Source organism: Odontomachus brunneus, unplaced genomic scaffold (genome assembly GCF_010583005.1).
Source record: "Odontomachus brunneus isolate Ranch 3 - 2012 unplaced genomic scaffold, Obru_v1 Obru_scaffold_077, whole genome shotgun sequence".
NCBI lineage: Eukaryota > Metazoa > Arthropoda > Insecta > Hymenoptera > Formicidae > Odontomachus > Odontomachus brunneus.
Genome location: NW_022639527.1, coordinates 24,550 through 38,456, shown reverse-complemented (window position 1 = coordinate 38,456; position 13,907 = coordinate 24,550). Strand labels below are relative to the sequence as shown.

The following is a 13,907-nucleotide window of genomic DNA, read 5'->3' as shown; positions in this document are numbered from 1 at the left end:
CACTTTTTCCACCACTTTTTACATCAGGATCAACACAATGCAGTTCATGTTTGTTATAATCGTTAGTATTATTCTTAGCGTTGCCGAAACGTTTCGTAAGAAACCGCTTCGACAGCGCTACAACATTATTATGATTGCGCAAGTGCTACGCTAAGCGTCGCCTTGAAAATATATCGCAACATATTGGGGACAGGTCAGCAGTAAATGTAACAACTTTACAGTTGACCAAACACCCCCGTCTACGACCTAATTATAGATTATAAAAGGACCAGAGAAGAACGCCAAACAGGGCTATTGCTCCTCCGGTTCTGCGACAGCAACTTACGCGACCGTCAAATTGTATTAAGTAATAAGAACTCGGGAAGTTCGTTTAAAAAGGTGCATTAAATTTATTTGCCAAACTACATCACTACGCCTTTGCATCCCCGACCCACCGATCCCGAATCTACTCGACGTGTCTCACCACCCTGGGGCACAACAAATTGGTGGCAGCGGTGGGATCGGTGTCCGCCGGGGCCTAGGTGCTACCTGTAAAAAGAAACTACGGGTTAGAAAAGTGACGTAAAAAACAAAAAAGACGATACAGTCGGAACCAACAAGTGACGTGGGAGATACGTTACTAGACAAGAGTTACCAGATATCGCAAGCACGAAGAAAAAATTGCCTCGTCAACATACTTAGACGGGAAGGCTCAAGGAAGCAAAAAGGAAACAATAAGGGGAGCTCGAAAAATTTATTACAAGCCCCGAAGACGTCTAACAAGGACCATACACACACAAAAAAAAAGGAGAGAGAGAGAGAGAAAAAAAAAAAGAAACATTTGGAGAGAGCTAAAAAGTCATTGAGAGCCCTCCAAGACAACACCCTGGGACCACAAGGCTAACAGAGACGGCAGAGGACAGCGGTAATCGGTGAAAGACGAGCAGCAGCGTAATCAAGGCGACCGTCGGAGCTACGGCCTACGATACTACGTTGTCAGCGACACCGGAGCCTACGGCGACTGCACCAGCGGCGACCGCGACCTGCCCAACGCCATTGACCCAGTAACGAGTGACGACTTGCCGACTCACCCAAAACACGATGAGCTACAGAAGAGCCGTGACAACATTATTGTAAGTCGAGAAACTATTGTAATCTAAGCGATTAAGTTTATGCGAGCGAACACGTAAAGGCGTGAATGTCGAGCGGAAGCGGTACTCCTGACCAACCTATACCAAATCAATCGTGGCTACACAGCGCACCAGCGCGATTAACTATCGAACACCTTTCAAATCCCAACGAGACAGTTGCCGAAGTTTTAGAAGACGTGCGTGAAACATTAGAGCTTGTGCGTCGCGTATTAGACTATTCGGATGAAACCGAACGCGAATCCCCAGAGCACGTAATCGCCGAACGTGAATTCCCTTTCGGAGAAATAGACCATAGCATATTACCGGACGTGCAAATTACAAACGACATCCGACGTACAAGACGCCGCGCATATTTACCCTCACACGATACCGTTAGCGACGTCTCGCAAAGAGGGGATTTCTCTTTAACCTCTTACGATAGTAGTGTATTCGATTCATTTGACGAAATGGCCACCGGGCAACGCGACGAAACCCTACACGCGGCGGAGAACGGAAGAGATCAAGAAATCTCTCGCCCCCGCGGGGCTCAACTACGAGAAGAGCCGTTGAGCGAAGTAAACGATCCTCAACCAGGAATCAGCAGAATTCGACGCGACGTTGACATATACAATAACGCTAATGAGCAGTTATTAGCGCGTATAGAGGACTTGCGCGATACTATCTATACGAATGCAGCCTTACTAACTAACTCTCGCATAGACGACCCACAAAATGTAAGAAACATTAACGTAGATACGGAACAATACCCTCCAGACAGACGAGGACAAGGTCACAGTGACCATTTTCCAGACGGGTTACCCCCGGTTAGCGAGGAACGATCCCGACGCATCAGGGAAGCGCGAGATCAGATCCCCATATTTAATGGCACGCAGGATGATAAATTAATAGAATTCCTAACGGCGTGTGAATACGCGTTTGAGCTAATACATCCTGCTGACGAATCTACATTAATTCGAGCAGTAATCTGCACCAAGCTAAAGGGAATCGCCCTAACAGAGGTAAAAAACCGAAACATTCACACTTTTGCTGTCCTCAGGGGTGTGTTAGAAAGATGTTTCATGAAAAAGAAATCAATAACTCGACTACTTCGAGACTTTAATAATTTGCATCAAAAACCTGGAGAAGATGCGCGAACTTACGGAAACCGTGTAGAATCATTAACTACGGATCTATTCGAGGCCGGAACGGAAGGGGATCTCTACTCCCCCACGCAGAAACTTGGCATTCATTTTTTCTTGAAATCGTTAGCCCTAATCAACTATCAACTAGGACTAAACGACAGGCTACAAACAATAGTCCGGTCCCGTGCACCCGCGACTTTAGCCGAGGCAATAGCAGGGGCAATTGAAGAAGAAAGAATTAAAGGAACCCTGGAGATTCCTGCACGCACCTACGAAATAAATCGGTATAACCGAGGATCTCTCGCGAACACTAAACGAGATGTTCCCATAATACAATGCCAAAAGTGCGGAAAATTAGGGCATCAGGGACGCGAATGCCGTAGCAGTCGATATGGAAATCGGTTCGTTCTGCCTAAACCAGCAGTAACCTCTCGCGTGAATGCAACCGACACATGGTGCACACGATGCAAGAAAAACGGACACACTCGCGATAGCTGCTGGTACATACACGGGAAGCCGACCGAGACACGGGACACCGCGCGTGACTACCGTAGACCCTCGCGGCCAGTGACTATCACTGCGGTAAATACAGATAAACCAGCGACGTCGCGCAGAAACGGGAACGTCCGATTTATTAATGATACAGAAGGAGAAATAAAAAAGGAGCAAAATCGCGTGCGCGACTACCGCGTAAATCAGATCCGCCGAAACTTACATAAAAACGCAGGATTCGACTTAGTCATCTTGCCAATAAAGGAGGCGAAACGAGAAAGAATACCTTTTCTCGTTGACACGGGATCTGCAATAAGCCTCGTAAAGATACGAACGCTGGACGATGATACCCCTATGACTGCAGAAAAACTGACACTTACGGGTATCACCGGACATAAAGCCTACACGATAGGAAAAATAATCGCCACAGTCAACGTAGGAAACCAGCGCCGAAGATTCGAACTATATGTTGTACAGGATGATTTCCCAATCGAGCACGAGGGAATATTAGGAATAGATTTCCTTCGCAAACACCGCGCTAATCTTGATTATAAAGCAAGGACGATGATGATTTCCGGACAAAGTCTATCGCTGATTTCACAGCAGACGTATAACCTTCCCGCGCGCAGTGAAGTAATAATACGTGCCGCAGTAAACATAAATCGAGTGGGAGTAATCCCCGCTGAAGAAATTTCACAAGGAATTTTTATCGGAAATTGTTTGGTAGAACCTGACAATTTCACATGTCCAGCAACGGTAGTAAATACTACCGATAATATTGTCGAAATAGCTACACCATATGTAATATTAGAAGATACCCCGAAATATGATACCGCGGAGATAAACATGCTCACAAAAAATCAAAGCAATAAACTGACAGCGCGAACAGAAAAATTGAACCAACAATTAAGATTGGAGCATTTAAACAACGAAGAAAAAAAAATTATACATGAAATTTGTGAGGAATATAATGATATATTTTTTCTCGAAGGAGATAGCCTCACGCATACCGCGGTGGTAAAGCATCAAATCACCACGCGAAGTGACGCCGCGCCGGTGAACGTGCGACCATATCGTCTTCCGGAAAAGCACAAGAAAGAGGTAGACAAGCAAATACGAGAAATGCTTGACAATAAAATAATAAGAGCTAGCAACAGCCAGTGGAATGCACCGTTATTAGTAGTACCCAAAAAAACGGATGCCTCAGGAGAAACGAAACTAAGGATCGTAGTCGATTTTCGGAAGTTAAATGATTTAACTATAGGAGATTCATTCCCTCTACCTAATATCAGCGACATTCTAGATCAATTGGGGAACGCTAAATATTTCTCTACCTTGGACCTCGCAGCAGGATACCACCAGATAGAGATGGCAGAAAAAGATAAGCAAAAAACAGCGTTTTCAACACCTACGGGACATTACGAGTTTAACAGAATGCCGTTCGGATTAAAAAATGCACCAGCCACTTTTCAACGACTAATGAACACTGTCCTAACAGGATTACAAGGGTTAAAATGTTTGGTATACCTAGACGACATAGTAATATATGGAAATAGTCTAGAAGATCACAATAAAAAACTTATCAGTATATTACACAGAATACGGCAATGTAACCTAAAACTTCAACCAAATAAATGTGAGTTCCTTAGGAAAGAGGTAACCTACCTAGGACACATAATTTCGGAAAAGGGAATCCTACCAGACCCAAAAAAGATAGAGGCCATAACAAATTTCCCAAGGCCTAAAAAAACTAAAGACATCCAGTCATTTATAGGTCTCGCAGGGTATTACCGAAAATTCATTGAGAATTTTTCAAAAATAGCACGACCCTTGACTAAACTTACAAAAAAGGAGGAAAAATTTGAATGGGGTCAACAACAACAAACAGCGTTCGACGTGTTAAAAGAAAAACTAACCACCACACCGGTATTACAATATCCGAATTTTGAAAAGGAATTCGTCGTGACAACTGACGCATCCGATCATGCAATTGGAGCCATATTATCACAGGGCCGCATAGGAGAAGACAATCCGATAGCTTATGCAAGCCGCGTACTATCACGCGCGGAACAAAATTATAGTACTACTGAAAAAGAACTACTAGCAATAGTATGGGCCGTAAAACATTTTAGGCATTACATTTACGGGACAAAATTTAAAATTGTTACAGATCACAAACCATTGGTTTGGCTATTTAACGTTACGGACCCCGGATCTAGATTAATAAGATGGAGATTGAAATTAGAAGAATACGATTATGAAATAGTCCACAAATCAGGGAAAATAAATGTTAACGCAGATGCGCTAAGCAGATACCCCCCGGTATCAGTAATACAAACAAGTGCTCCGTTTAAAACGACTAAAACAGAAGAAGAAGAAGAGGAAAGAGAAGAAGAAGAAGAAGAAGAAGAAGAGGAAGAGGAAGAAGAAGAGGGAGAAGACACAGACATGCACGGTATGCGAAATTATACCAAAGAAGAGAAGAATCAAATCCTATATGAATACCATAACGCTCCATTAGGAGGACACCAAGGAGTACAACGCACATTAAATAGACTACGTCTAAAACATAACTGGAAAGGGATAACAAAAGACGTGGCACAATATATAAGAAAATGTGAACTGTGTCAAAAGAACAAGTTAAGCATTCAGAAGAAGGCACCAATGATTATTACAGACACACCTACTGAACCTTTCGAGAAGTGTGCATTAGATATAGTAGGACCTCTAACCATAACAAGAAATGGAAATAGATATCTTTTAACATTCCAGGACATGTTGACCAAATTTAGTAAAGCGGTCCCTATACCAAACCAAGAGGCAACCACCGTCGCAAAAGAATTCACAGAAAAGATTATATTAGAATATGGAATACCAGGAAAAATATTAACGGATCAAGGAACGAATTTCCTAAGTAAAGTTTTTAAATCAGTATGTAAACTATTGAGAATAGAAAAAATCCAAACAACGGCGTACCACCCACAGAGTAACGGGGCTCTGGAAAGATCTCATCGTACACTCACGGAATATCTTCGTCACTACATAAATCAAGATCAAACAGACTGGGATGAGTGGACCCCATATGCTATATTCACATACAATACGACCCCCCACTCTGCAACTAATTACACTCCGTTTGAGTTAATATATGGACACCAAGCAACACTACCATCGTCCATATTAGGATCACCAAAAAATACATACAGCATTGAGGATTATGCACAGGAGATGAAACAACGACTCCGAGCAACGAATCAAATTGCCCGGGAGCACGTCAAGGAGGAGAAAATAAAAAGTAAAAAGTATTATGATAAAAACACGAAAAAAGCTGTACTTGACATAGGAGACCAGGTGTTACTTCATGACGAGACAGTACGAAGGGGAAGATCAAAGAAGCTAGATGCAATGTGGATAGGACCATATGAAATAATTGAAAAACACCCTAACGAAAACTATACAATAAAACGCGGCCGACGAACACTTCGTACGCACGCGAACCGATTAAAGTTATACTTAGAAGATTAAAAAAAAACTTACCTAGAACGGAGGTGTTCCCTTGCCACGTCCACAAAAAGGTCGGTCCTGGAGAACGACTTGGGAAGCTCCAATTTGCCGAAGTGTTTCCACACGAGTCCAAATAGCACGACCATGACCGCGACCAAGTGGAGGACGGTGAAACCCTCCCGACACGTTCCAGGAAGGAGACGGCACAGAACCGTCAAAAACATCATCCAATTCTTCACAAACTACACATTCCCGCTAAACAAAATAATAACGAAAAGCACTATATACATATTCAACAGGGCTACAGATAAAATCACTACCTCAGGACGCACGGTACAAGGGACTGTGACAGACGACATCGTGGTCGTTGAGGGAATGAAACAACACTGATAGATGCATTAGTCGCTAACATAAATACGACACATGCAAACAATAAAAACGGGTATCATATCTATTCCAACACCTGAACCCCAATGTATTTCCAGGACACTCGTACTGATAAAAAGTGCCAACCTCAGAGTAAAAGGAACAGAGACAAAGGCACCGTATGAGATCATCAAATTCACACATACTCCTGGAGTGTATTATGACCTTCAAGGACAATTACACCAAGTTGTCTCTACATGGAAGGTAGTAATCAGAATAGACATACAGGGAATAGACATTCGAGGTAACCAGATACAAAAATATCTTAGAAACACACAAGAGGTATGTAACCAACAAAAAGAACCGAGCATTACGTGGGAACTGTGTGAAAATTCACAAAAAATTGTAAAAAAGGGGTTAGACCGCGTACAAAATATAACGGAACGATTGCACAATATATATAAAAATCCAAGAGAAATAAAACGAGGATTAGTAGATGGAATAGGATCCTTAACAAAATCACTATTTGGAATAATGGATGCGAATGATGAAAAAATAATAAACGAACAATTAAGCTTAATAGAAAACAAACAAGAGACGTTACAACATGCAATAGCAAACCAACTCAAAATTATTAATACAACTATCAATCATTTAGATAATTTAGAACAAACTTTGGAAACAAATGAGCAAATATTATGGAACACTATTACACAGCTCTATACAGAGGAAACAGGAATCATATTACGCCAACATATAGATGAACATTTTACAATACTTACTGCTTTACTTAATGATTTAATACGTGACCAGAACGATATAGTAAATTATTTAGATAACATACAGCTAGGAAACTTACCTATCAACCTAACACCCATAAATAGCATCGTGTCTCAATTACAAGAGGTAGCAATACACTTACCAAAAGGAACAAGATTTCCATTCACGCCTAAAACAGAAAATTGGTTGGAAATAAAGAAATTTCTCACAATTAGTGCGTATTACAAAAATAAAAATATCTTTACTATTTTATACTTACCTCTTATAACATATAATACGTACGAAATAGTACACATACATCCTTTCCCGGTTTACAGCCATGATAACATTTTCGCTTTAACTAGCATTGCATACACACAAGTAGCTATTAACCAGGAAACAAACACATATTTACTATTACAAGAAAACGAATTAACACATTGTATAAAAATTAATAATCAATATATTTGTCCGCAACAAAATGCGATATATAGAATTAACGAAGAAACACCTTGTGAAATCCAGATGTATACGACATTACAAAATATGAAAAACTGCCATTTAAAATACATTATAGCTAACCATACCTTCGTAATAGCATTAACGCGAAAGAATACATGGTTATATTCCACCAATAGTGAGCAAACCATCCATATTCAATGCAAAGAAAAAACATTTTATGAGAAAATAAGCAAAACAGGAATTATACACATTAAGGATCAATGTAAAGTAATAATTGAAGACAAGATTTTACAAGCACAAGGTATAATAAAGAGCACATTAATACAAACGCACATACCTGAATATAATATAACATTAGAACAAAAAAATTTAAACGTGATAAAAAACAAAAACGAAATCCTACACGTAAAACCAAATAAAATAATACACAACCCATCAGAGTTGGTAGAATTAAGTAACAGAATAACACAAACATATAGAAATTTAGAAAACAACTCAAACTCGTTTCTACATTATAAAAATATTATGTACACAACAGCACCGAGCGGAGTAACTATAGTCATAGTGATTATAATTGCGATAATTGTAATAAAGAAAATTAAAAATGGAAAAAACTCACCAATCGTAATAGAACGTAGCAATAAACGAAATATCAGAACACAACCTAAACCAATATTAAAACGTAGACATAGCCTACATGTACAGTTGTAAGTAAGGAAAACGATTATAACTATTATTGTAACGGAAAAAAAAAAAATGATAAAAATTGTAAAGCGTTATAATTTAAGGCGAAAACGTCGTTCCAGACCTTCCGTTTTCTTGCTCCATGGGGGGAGGAATGTTATAATCGTTAGTATTATTCTTAGCGTTGCCGAAACGTTTCGTAAGAAACCGCTTCGACAGCGCTACAACATTATTATGATTGCGCAAGTGCTACGCTAAGCGTCGCCTTGAAAATATATCGCAACATATTGGGGACAGGTCAGCAGTAAATGTAACAACTTTACAGTTGACCAAACACCCCCGTCTACGACCTAATTATAGATTATAAAAGGACCAGAGAAGAACGCCAAACAGGGCTATTGCTCCTCCGGTTCTGCGACAGCAACTTACGCGACCGTCAAATTGTATTAAGTAATAAGAACTCGGGAAGTTCGTTTAAAAAGGTGCATTAAATTTATTTGCCAAACTACATCACTACGCCTTTGCATCCCCGACCCACCGATCCCGAATCTACTCGACGTGTCTCACCACCCTGGGGCACAACATGTTTGTAGAATCCTACAGGTTTTCCACGAAAGTCTTCAGGCAGATAAGTTACGGGATTAGTATGCTGCACTTTGACAATTGTGAATACTTTGGTTGTCCAGTTCGGTAACCCTTCTCGAAGACAGTCTTGAACTTACTCACGCGTACAGAGTCGCCCACTTTGAATCTCGCTAGAGCCGCAATCTTTACGCTACTGTACACCATACTTAGGAGTTTTTCAGCGATCGCAGGGGTCACATCGATAGATCGCATACTGATGGTCCGGTGCTTGCACCCATTGTACTCACAACGACACGAGACGCGACAGTATGTCGATCCATTTGTAGGTTTTGTTGAATGTAAACATTTTCTACATGTTATTTTTTACCGTGCGATTGAATCGTTCCACGACAGACGTTTTCATTACCGAATACATCGAATAATGATTGATGTTGTGTTTCTTTATTAGTCTACTTGGAGCTTCAGCGTTGTAATCTAAGATTAAGCTATTCAAGATACAATGGCGAATGCCTCACGTAATGTTGAATGTTATTAATAAACTTGCCCTGTTGAGAACTTTGGAGAATGGTCGATATCTGAGTATGAGTTTCCGTTCATGGGATCTATATGAATTTTCTCTGCTGCAAAGCACGATCAAACATTTGTGGACCATCAAAACAGCCATTAATTTGGAAAAGCCACGATATGTTATTTTTGCGCTGCAGACTGGTCGAAAAAATCTCATGTAGGAAAATAAATATAACTTAATTCAACAACTGCAATTTGACCAACGTGAAACTTTATCTAAATTCAGAGTGTTATCCATACGATGACATGAATTTGGATTTTGTAAAAAACAAATATGCAATACTTTATGATATGTATAGCCGTTTTCGCAAATTGTATTATGGATGTAACAGTGCTGAGGCATGGTTAACAACTATCGACTTTCTGGAGCAAGGTCCTTTCGTGATTATCGATTGTTCGCGTCAAAACGAATCTGTCAAAAGTGCCACTGTAGATGTGCGGATAGAATTTGAGTGTAGAGAGAATATACCAGCGAATACTATCGCATACTGCCTGATCTTGCATGATTGTGTAGTTGAATATAGCCCACTAACCAACTTAGTGCTCAAAATCAAATAACAGTGGAAAGAAAAGAATATAATCAAAGGCTATACACAACATTTTTATCCCGAATGTATCGAAGAGCATTTCGCTATGGTCGTATCATACCAACGTTTATGGACTTGCAAGGATTCGTTGTGGGAAAGAGATTTATTGTAAAGGAAGTAGCGATACTTAGAAATGGATCTGTTATCTTCCATTATATTTTTACTAGTCCCATGCCATGGCATCTTCTCACAAGATCCGACAAATCGAGAGTATACTGGTTGACGGCTAATCATCATGGACTACGATGGGATGACGGGATCGTTGAGTATAGCAGAGCCAAGCACTTGATTACGACAGCTGTGGTTGGCAAATCACGCGTTGCCCTTGTATATGCAAAGAGGCGTGAAAAGCGTGAATGGTTGGCAAATCTTCTGGATGACAATGTGAAAAGTAACCTGATCATCGAGACCTTGGACGTGGATTACAAGGACATAATTTCCTTGGACAAACTGGATGCAACCAACATTTTACGATGTAATAATCACATTAAGCATTGTGCTTTACAGAATGTATTGAAAATATACAATTGGTTGTGCCGGAGAGAGTTGTAAACCTTTATAAATAAACATTTTTTTAATGTATTAATATTTTTTTTATTTCCCATCAAAGTATTTACATAAATACGCATACATTAGAAACATTTTTTTCTCATAGTTTTCGGAATGTCTCGAGTACTCTAGAATATTCTAGAGAGCGAATCATGAACGCAGGGGCCACTGAAAAAAAGAGGATCAATAAAATGATCAATTGCGTCGGACTTACATATGAATTTAAATTGAAAATTAACGCTGTCTTACCTCGTTTCTGGAGCGGAATCTCGGCAATGGGGTAAAATCCTAATTAATCGCTAGGTCGCTGATATCGATGACATAGCAGGAAAGTGTTTCCAGATAATTGGCTGGTCATCGATATCACCAGAAATGTCAATGACCTCCACTTCTTTATTAGGTTGCTCGTTTTGGATGATTTCTAAAATTATATATATATACAGGATATAGCAAAAGTACCGGAACGGCAAGATAACTCGGCGTATAAAATGTTAAATATAAAAGTTTTAGGATTTTTTCCTGGCTATCCGATGGTGACCTGGACCTAGACCTTGACCTTCAAGGTTACTTCAAGGTCAAATTCGATTTTTCAAATGGGACTCCATACTTTTGACGCCAGAAATGAAAAGAGCGGAAAATTTTACGTTCAGATATGACCTTAAGTAATCCCTCCCCTTTGACCTTGGGGTCACCCGCAAGGTCAAACTACGAAAAATTTGTAGTAGCCGAGTTGATCAAAGAACTTGACCAACTTTTATCTTTAGTGACCGCTAATTACCAGCAATGACCGCCTTTTACCTTTGGTGACCAACAATGACCAACTTTATTAGGTTTTGACCACAAATTTTCTCACATCAGTTTAGTAAATGGAATGATCCATTAACTGTTACCTTCATTTTATCTCCTAAGTTATTCGAAAAATTATTCTCCACAGCTACTCCATTACTTGTTCCTTTGATAATCCGATTTTCAGGGTAGATTTTTAGGAGGATTATAAAAATTCGTGGAGAGGATAGACTATTACAGACAAATCCGACTTCAAAATTTTTTATTTATTTCCGGTGTCAAAAGTAAAAGCATCATTTAAAAAACTACATTTGTCTTCGAAATGACTTTGAAGGTCAAGGTAAATTCAAGATCACCATCGGATAACCGGGGATAAATTCAAAACTTGTAATAGTTGACGAATTCCAAATCGATTCAAGTTCTTTGATAAACGCGGCTACTGCAAATTTCTCGTGGTTTGACCTTGCGGGGGACCCCAAGGTCAAAGGGAAGGGGTTACTTAAGGTCATATCTGAACATAAAATTTTCCGCTCTTTTCATTTCTGGCGTCCAAAGTATGGAGTCCCATTTGAAAAATCGAATTTGACCTTGAAGTAACCTTAAAGGGCAAGGTCTAGGTCAAGGTCAAGGTCACCATCGGATAGCCAGGAAAAAATCCTGAAACTTTTATATTTAACATTTTTCTCTAGAATGCTCCCCCGCCGAGTTATCTTGCCGTTCCGTACTTTTGCTATACCCTATGTGTGTGTGTGTGGGTGCGTGTGTGTGTGTGTGTGTATGTGTGTATAATTAGCATATAAATGCGGTTTTAAAATAAGTCGTAATTAATATTTTACTGGTATATGTAAACTTACCCACGTCGTTATCGATGTCTTCCACCGTTCTTATAGGCGAGAAAATCATGTGTTCGGCCGAATTTCCTGGGCTACGGGAAACAACAATCGTTAGTTTCATATACTTCTAATGTATTGTAGTTTTTTTATATAATGTTATAATCGCGAATAGTACCAGCGCTTTCGAAACACTTCTCGAGGAATTGTTTCGATTGCGCCACAAGGAAGCGGATGTGCAAGTGCGACGATAAGCACCACCTTGCACATTCCGCATTTAGGACCTCAATTCAAAACGCATTACACCATTACCAAATATGGTAATGTGCTTGTTGCCAGGCAAGGCCCCCTCCGACAAGCCTAAAACAATATTATAAAAGAGCGGAGAAGACTACCCGGGTAAGACTTAACACCTCGGTCTCTCGCCGCAACATACGCGTCATACGTGACTTACGCGCGGTTCGCACATTAAATCATAAGTACGGGAGTTGTAACTAAAACATATACAAGTGTATTTATCAAATAAACCTTTATATATATATATATTACTACAAGAGGTAGTCTAAACTTTTACTACATTTTATCCACCGCCACACACCCTGCCGCGCCCGCATCACCGATCTCGAACTTTTTCTTCGTGTCCCGGCAACACGGGCACGACAATAATTATTACGATATTTCGCTTAACTGGTGCGGTTGAGTACATTCCCGATCATGCTCCACACATCCTTCATTTCCTCTCCGTAATTACGCCTAATTACGAGGATTTCTCTCACAATTTCTTTGATCCGGTCATCACAAAGTCTTCCGCTGTTAAACAGCAACACGAGTAGCGTGCTGCTGCATTCGCAAGCAAAGATATAAAATAAATTATAGTTTTCTGCGTCGTCGCTTTTCGATACGCGAGATAAATATTTCTCGCGATCGATATTTGGGCTCGCGTAAGAACTGTTATAATCGCGAGTAGTACCAGCGCTTTCGAAACACTTCTCGAGGAATTGTTTCAATTACGCCACAACAAGGAAGCGATGTGCAAGTGCTGCGATAAGCACCACCTTGCACATTCCGCATTTAGGACCTCAATTCCAAACGCATGACACCATTACCAAATATGGTAATGTTCTTGTCGCCAGGCACCCCCTTCGACAAGTCTAAAACAATACTATAAAAAAGCGGAGAGACCGCTCGCGTAAGGCTTAACATCTCGGTCTCTCGCCGCGACATCCGCGTCATACGTGACTTACGCGCGGTACGCATATTAACCCATAAGTACGGGAGTAGTAATTAAAACTCATACAAGTGTATAAATTAAATAAACCTTTTTATATTTTACACTACAAAAAGTAGTCAAAGCTTCTACTACATTTTATCCACCGCCACACACCCTGCCGCGCCCGCATCACCGATCTCGAACTCTTTTCGTGTCCTGGCAACACGGGCACGACAGAACCCTCGACGATATATTCGCGCACTAGAGCATTTAAT

At 40.2% G+C, this 13,907-nt stretch overlaps 1 protein-coding gene across 1 annotated transcript; it reads left to right on the top strand.

Moving 5' to 3' along the window:
• Nucleotides 1-919: 919 nt before the first annotated feature.
• Nucleotides 920-11,418, top strand: LOC116847397. Its single transcript, XM_032822350.1, has 2 exons — nucleotides 920-1,112; nucleotides 6,733-11,418. The coding sequence occupies exons 1-2, from the start codon at nucleotides 1,081-1,083 to the stop codon at nucleotides 8,543-8,545; spliced, it is 1,845 nt and encodes a 614-aa protein (XP_032678241.1). The 5' UTR covers nucleotides 920-1,080; the 3' UTR covers nucleotides 8,546-11,418.
• The last annotated feature ends 2,489 nt before the right edge of the window (nucleotides 11,419-13,907 follow it).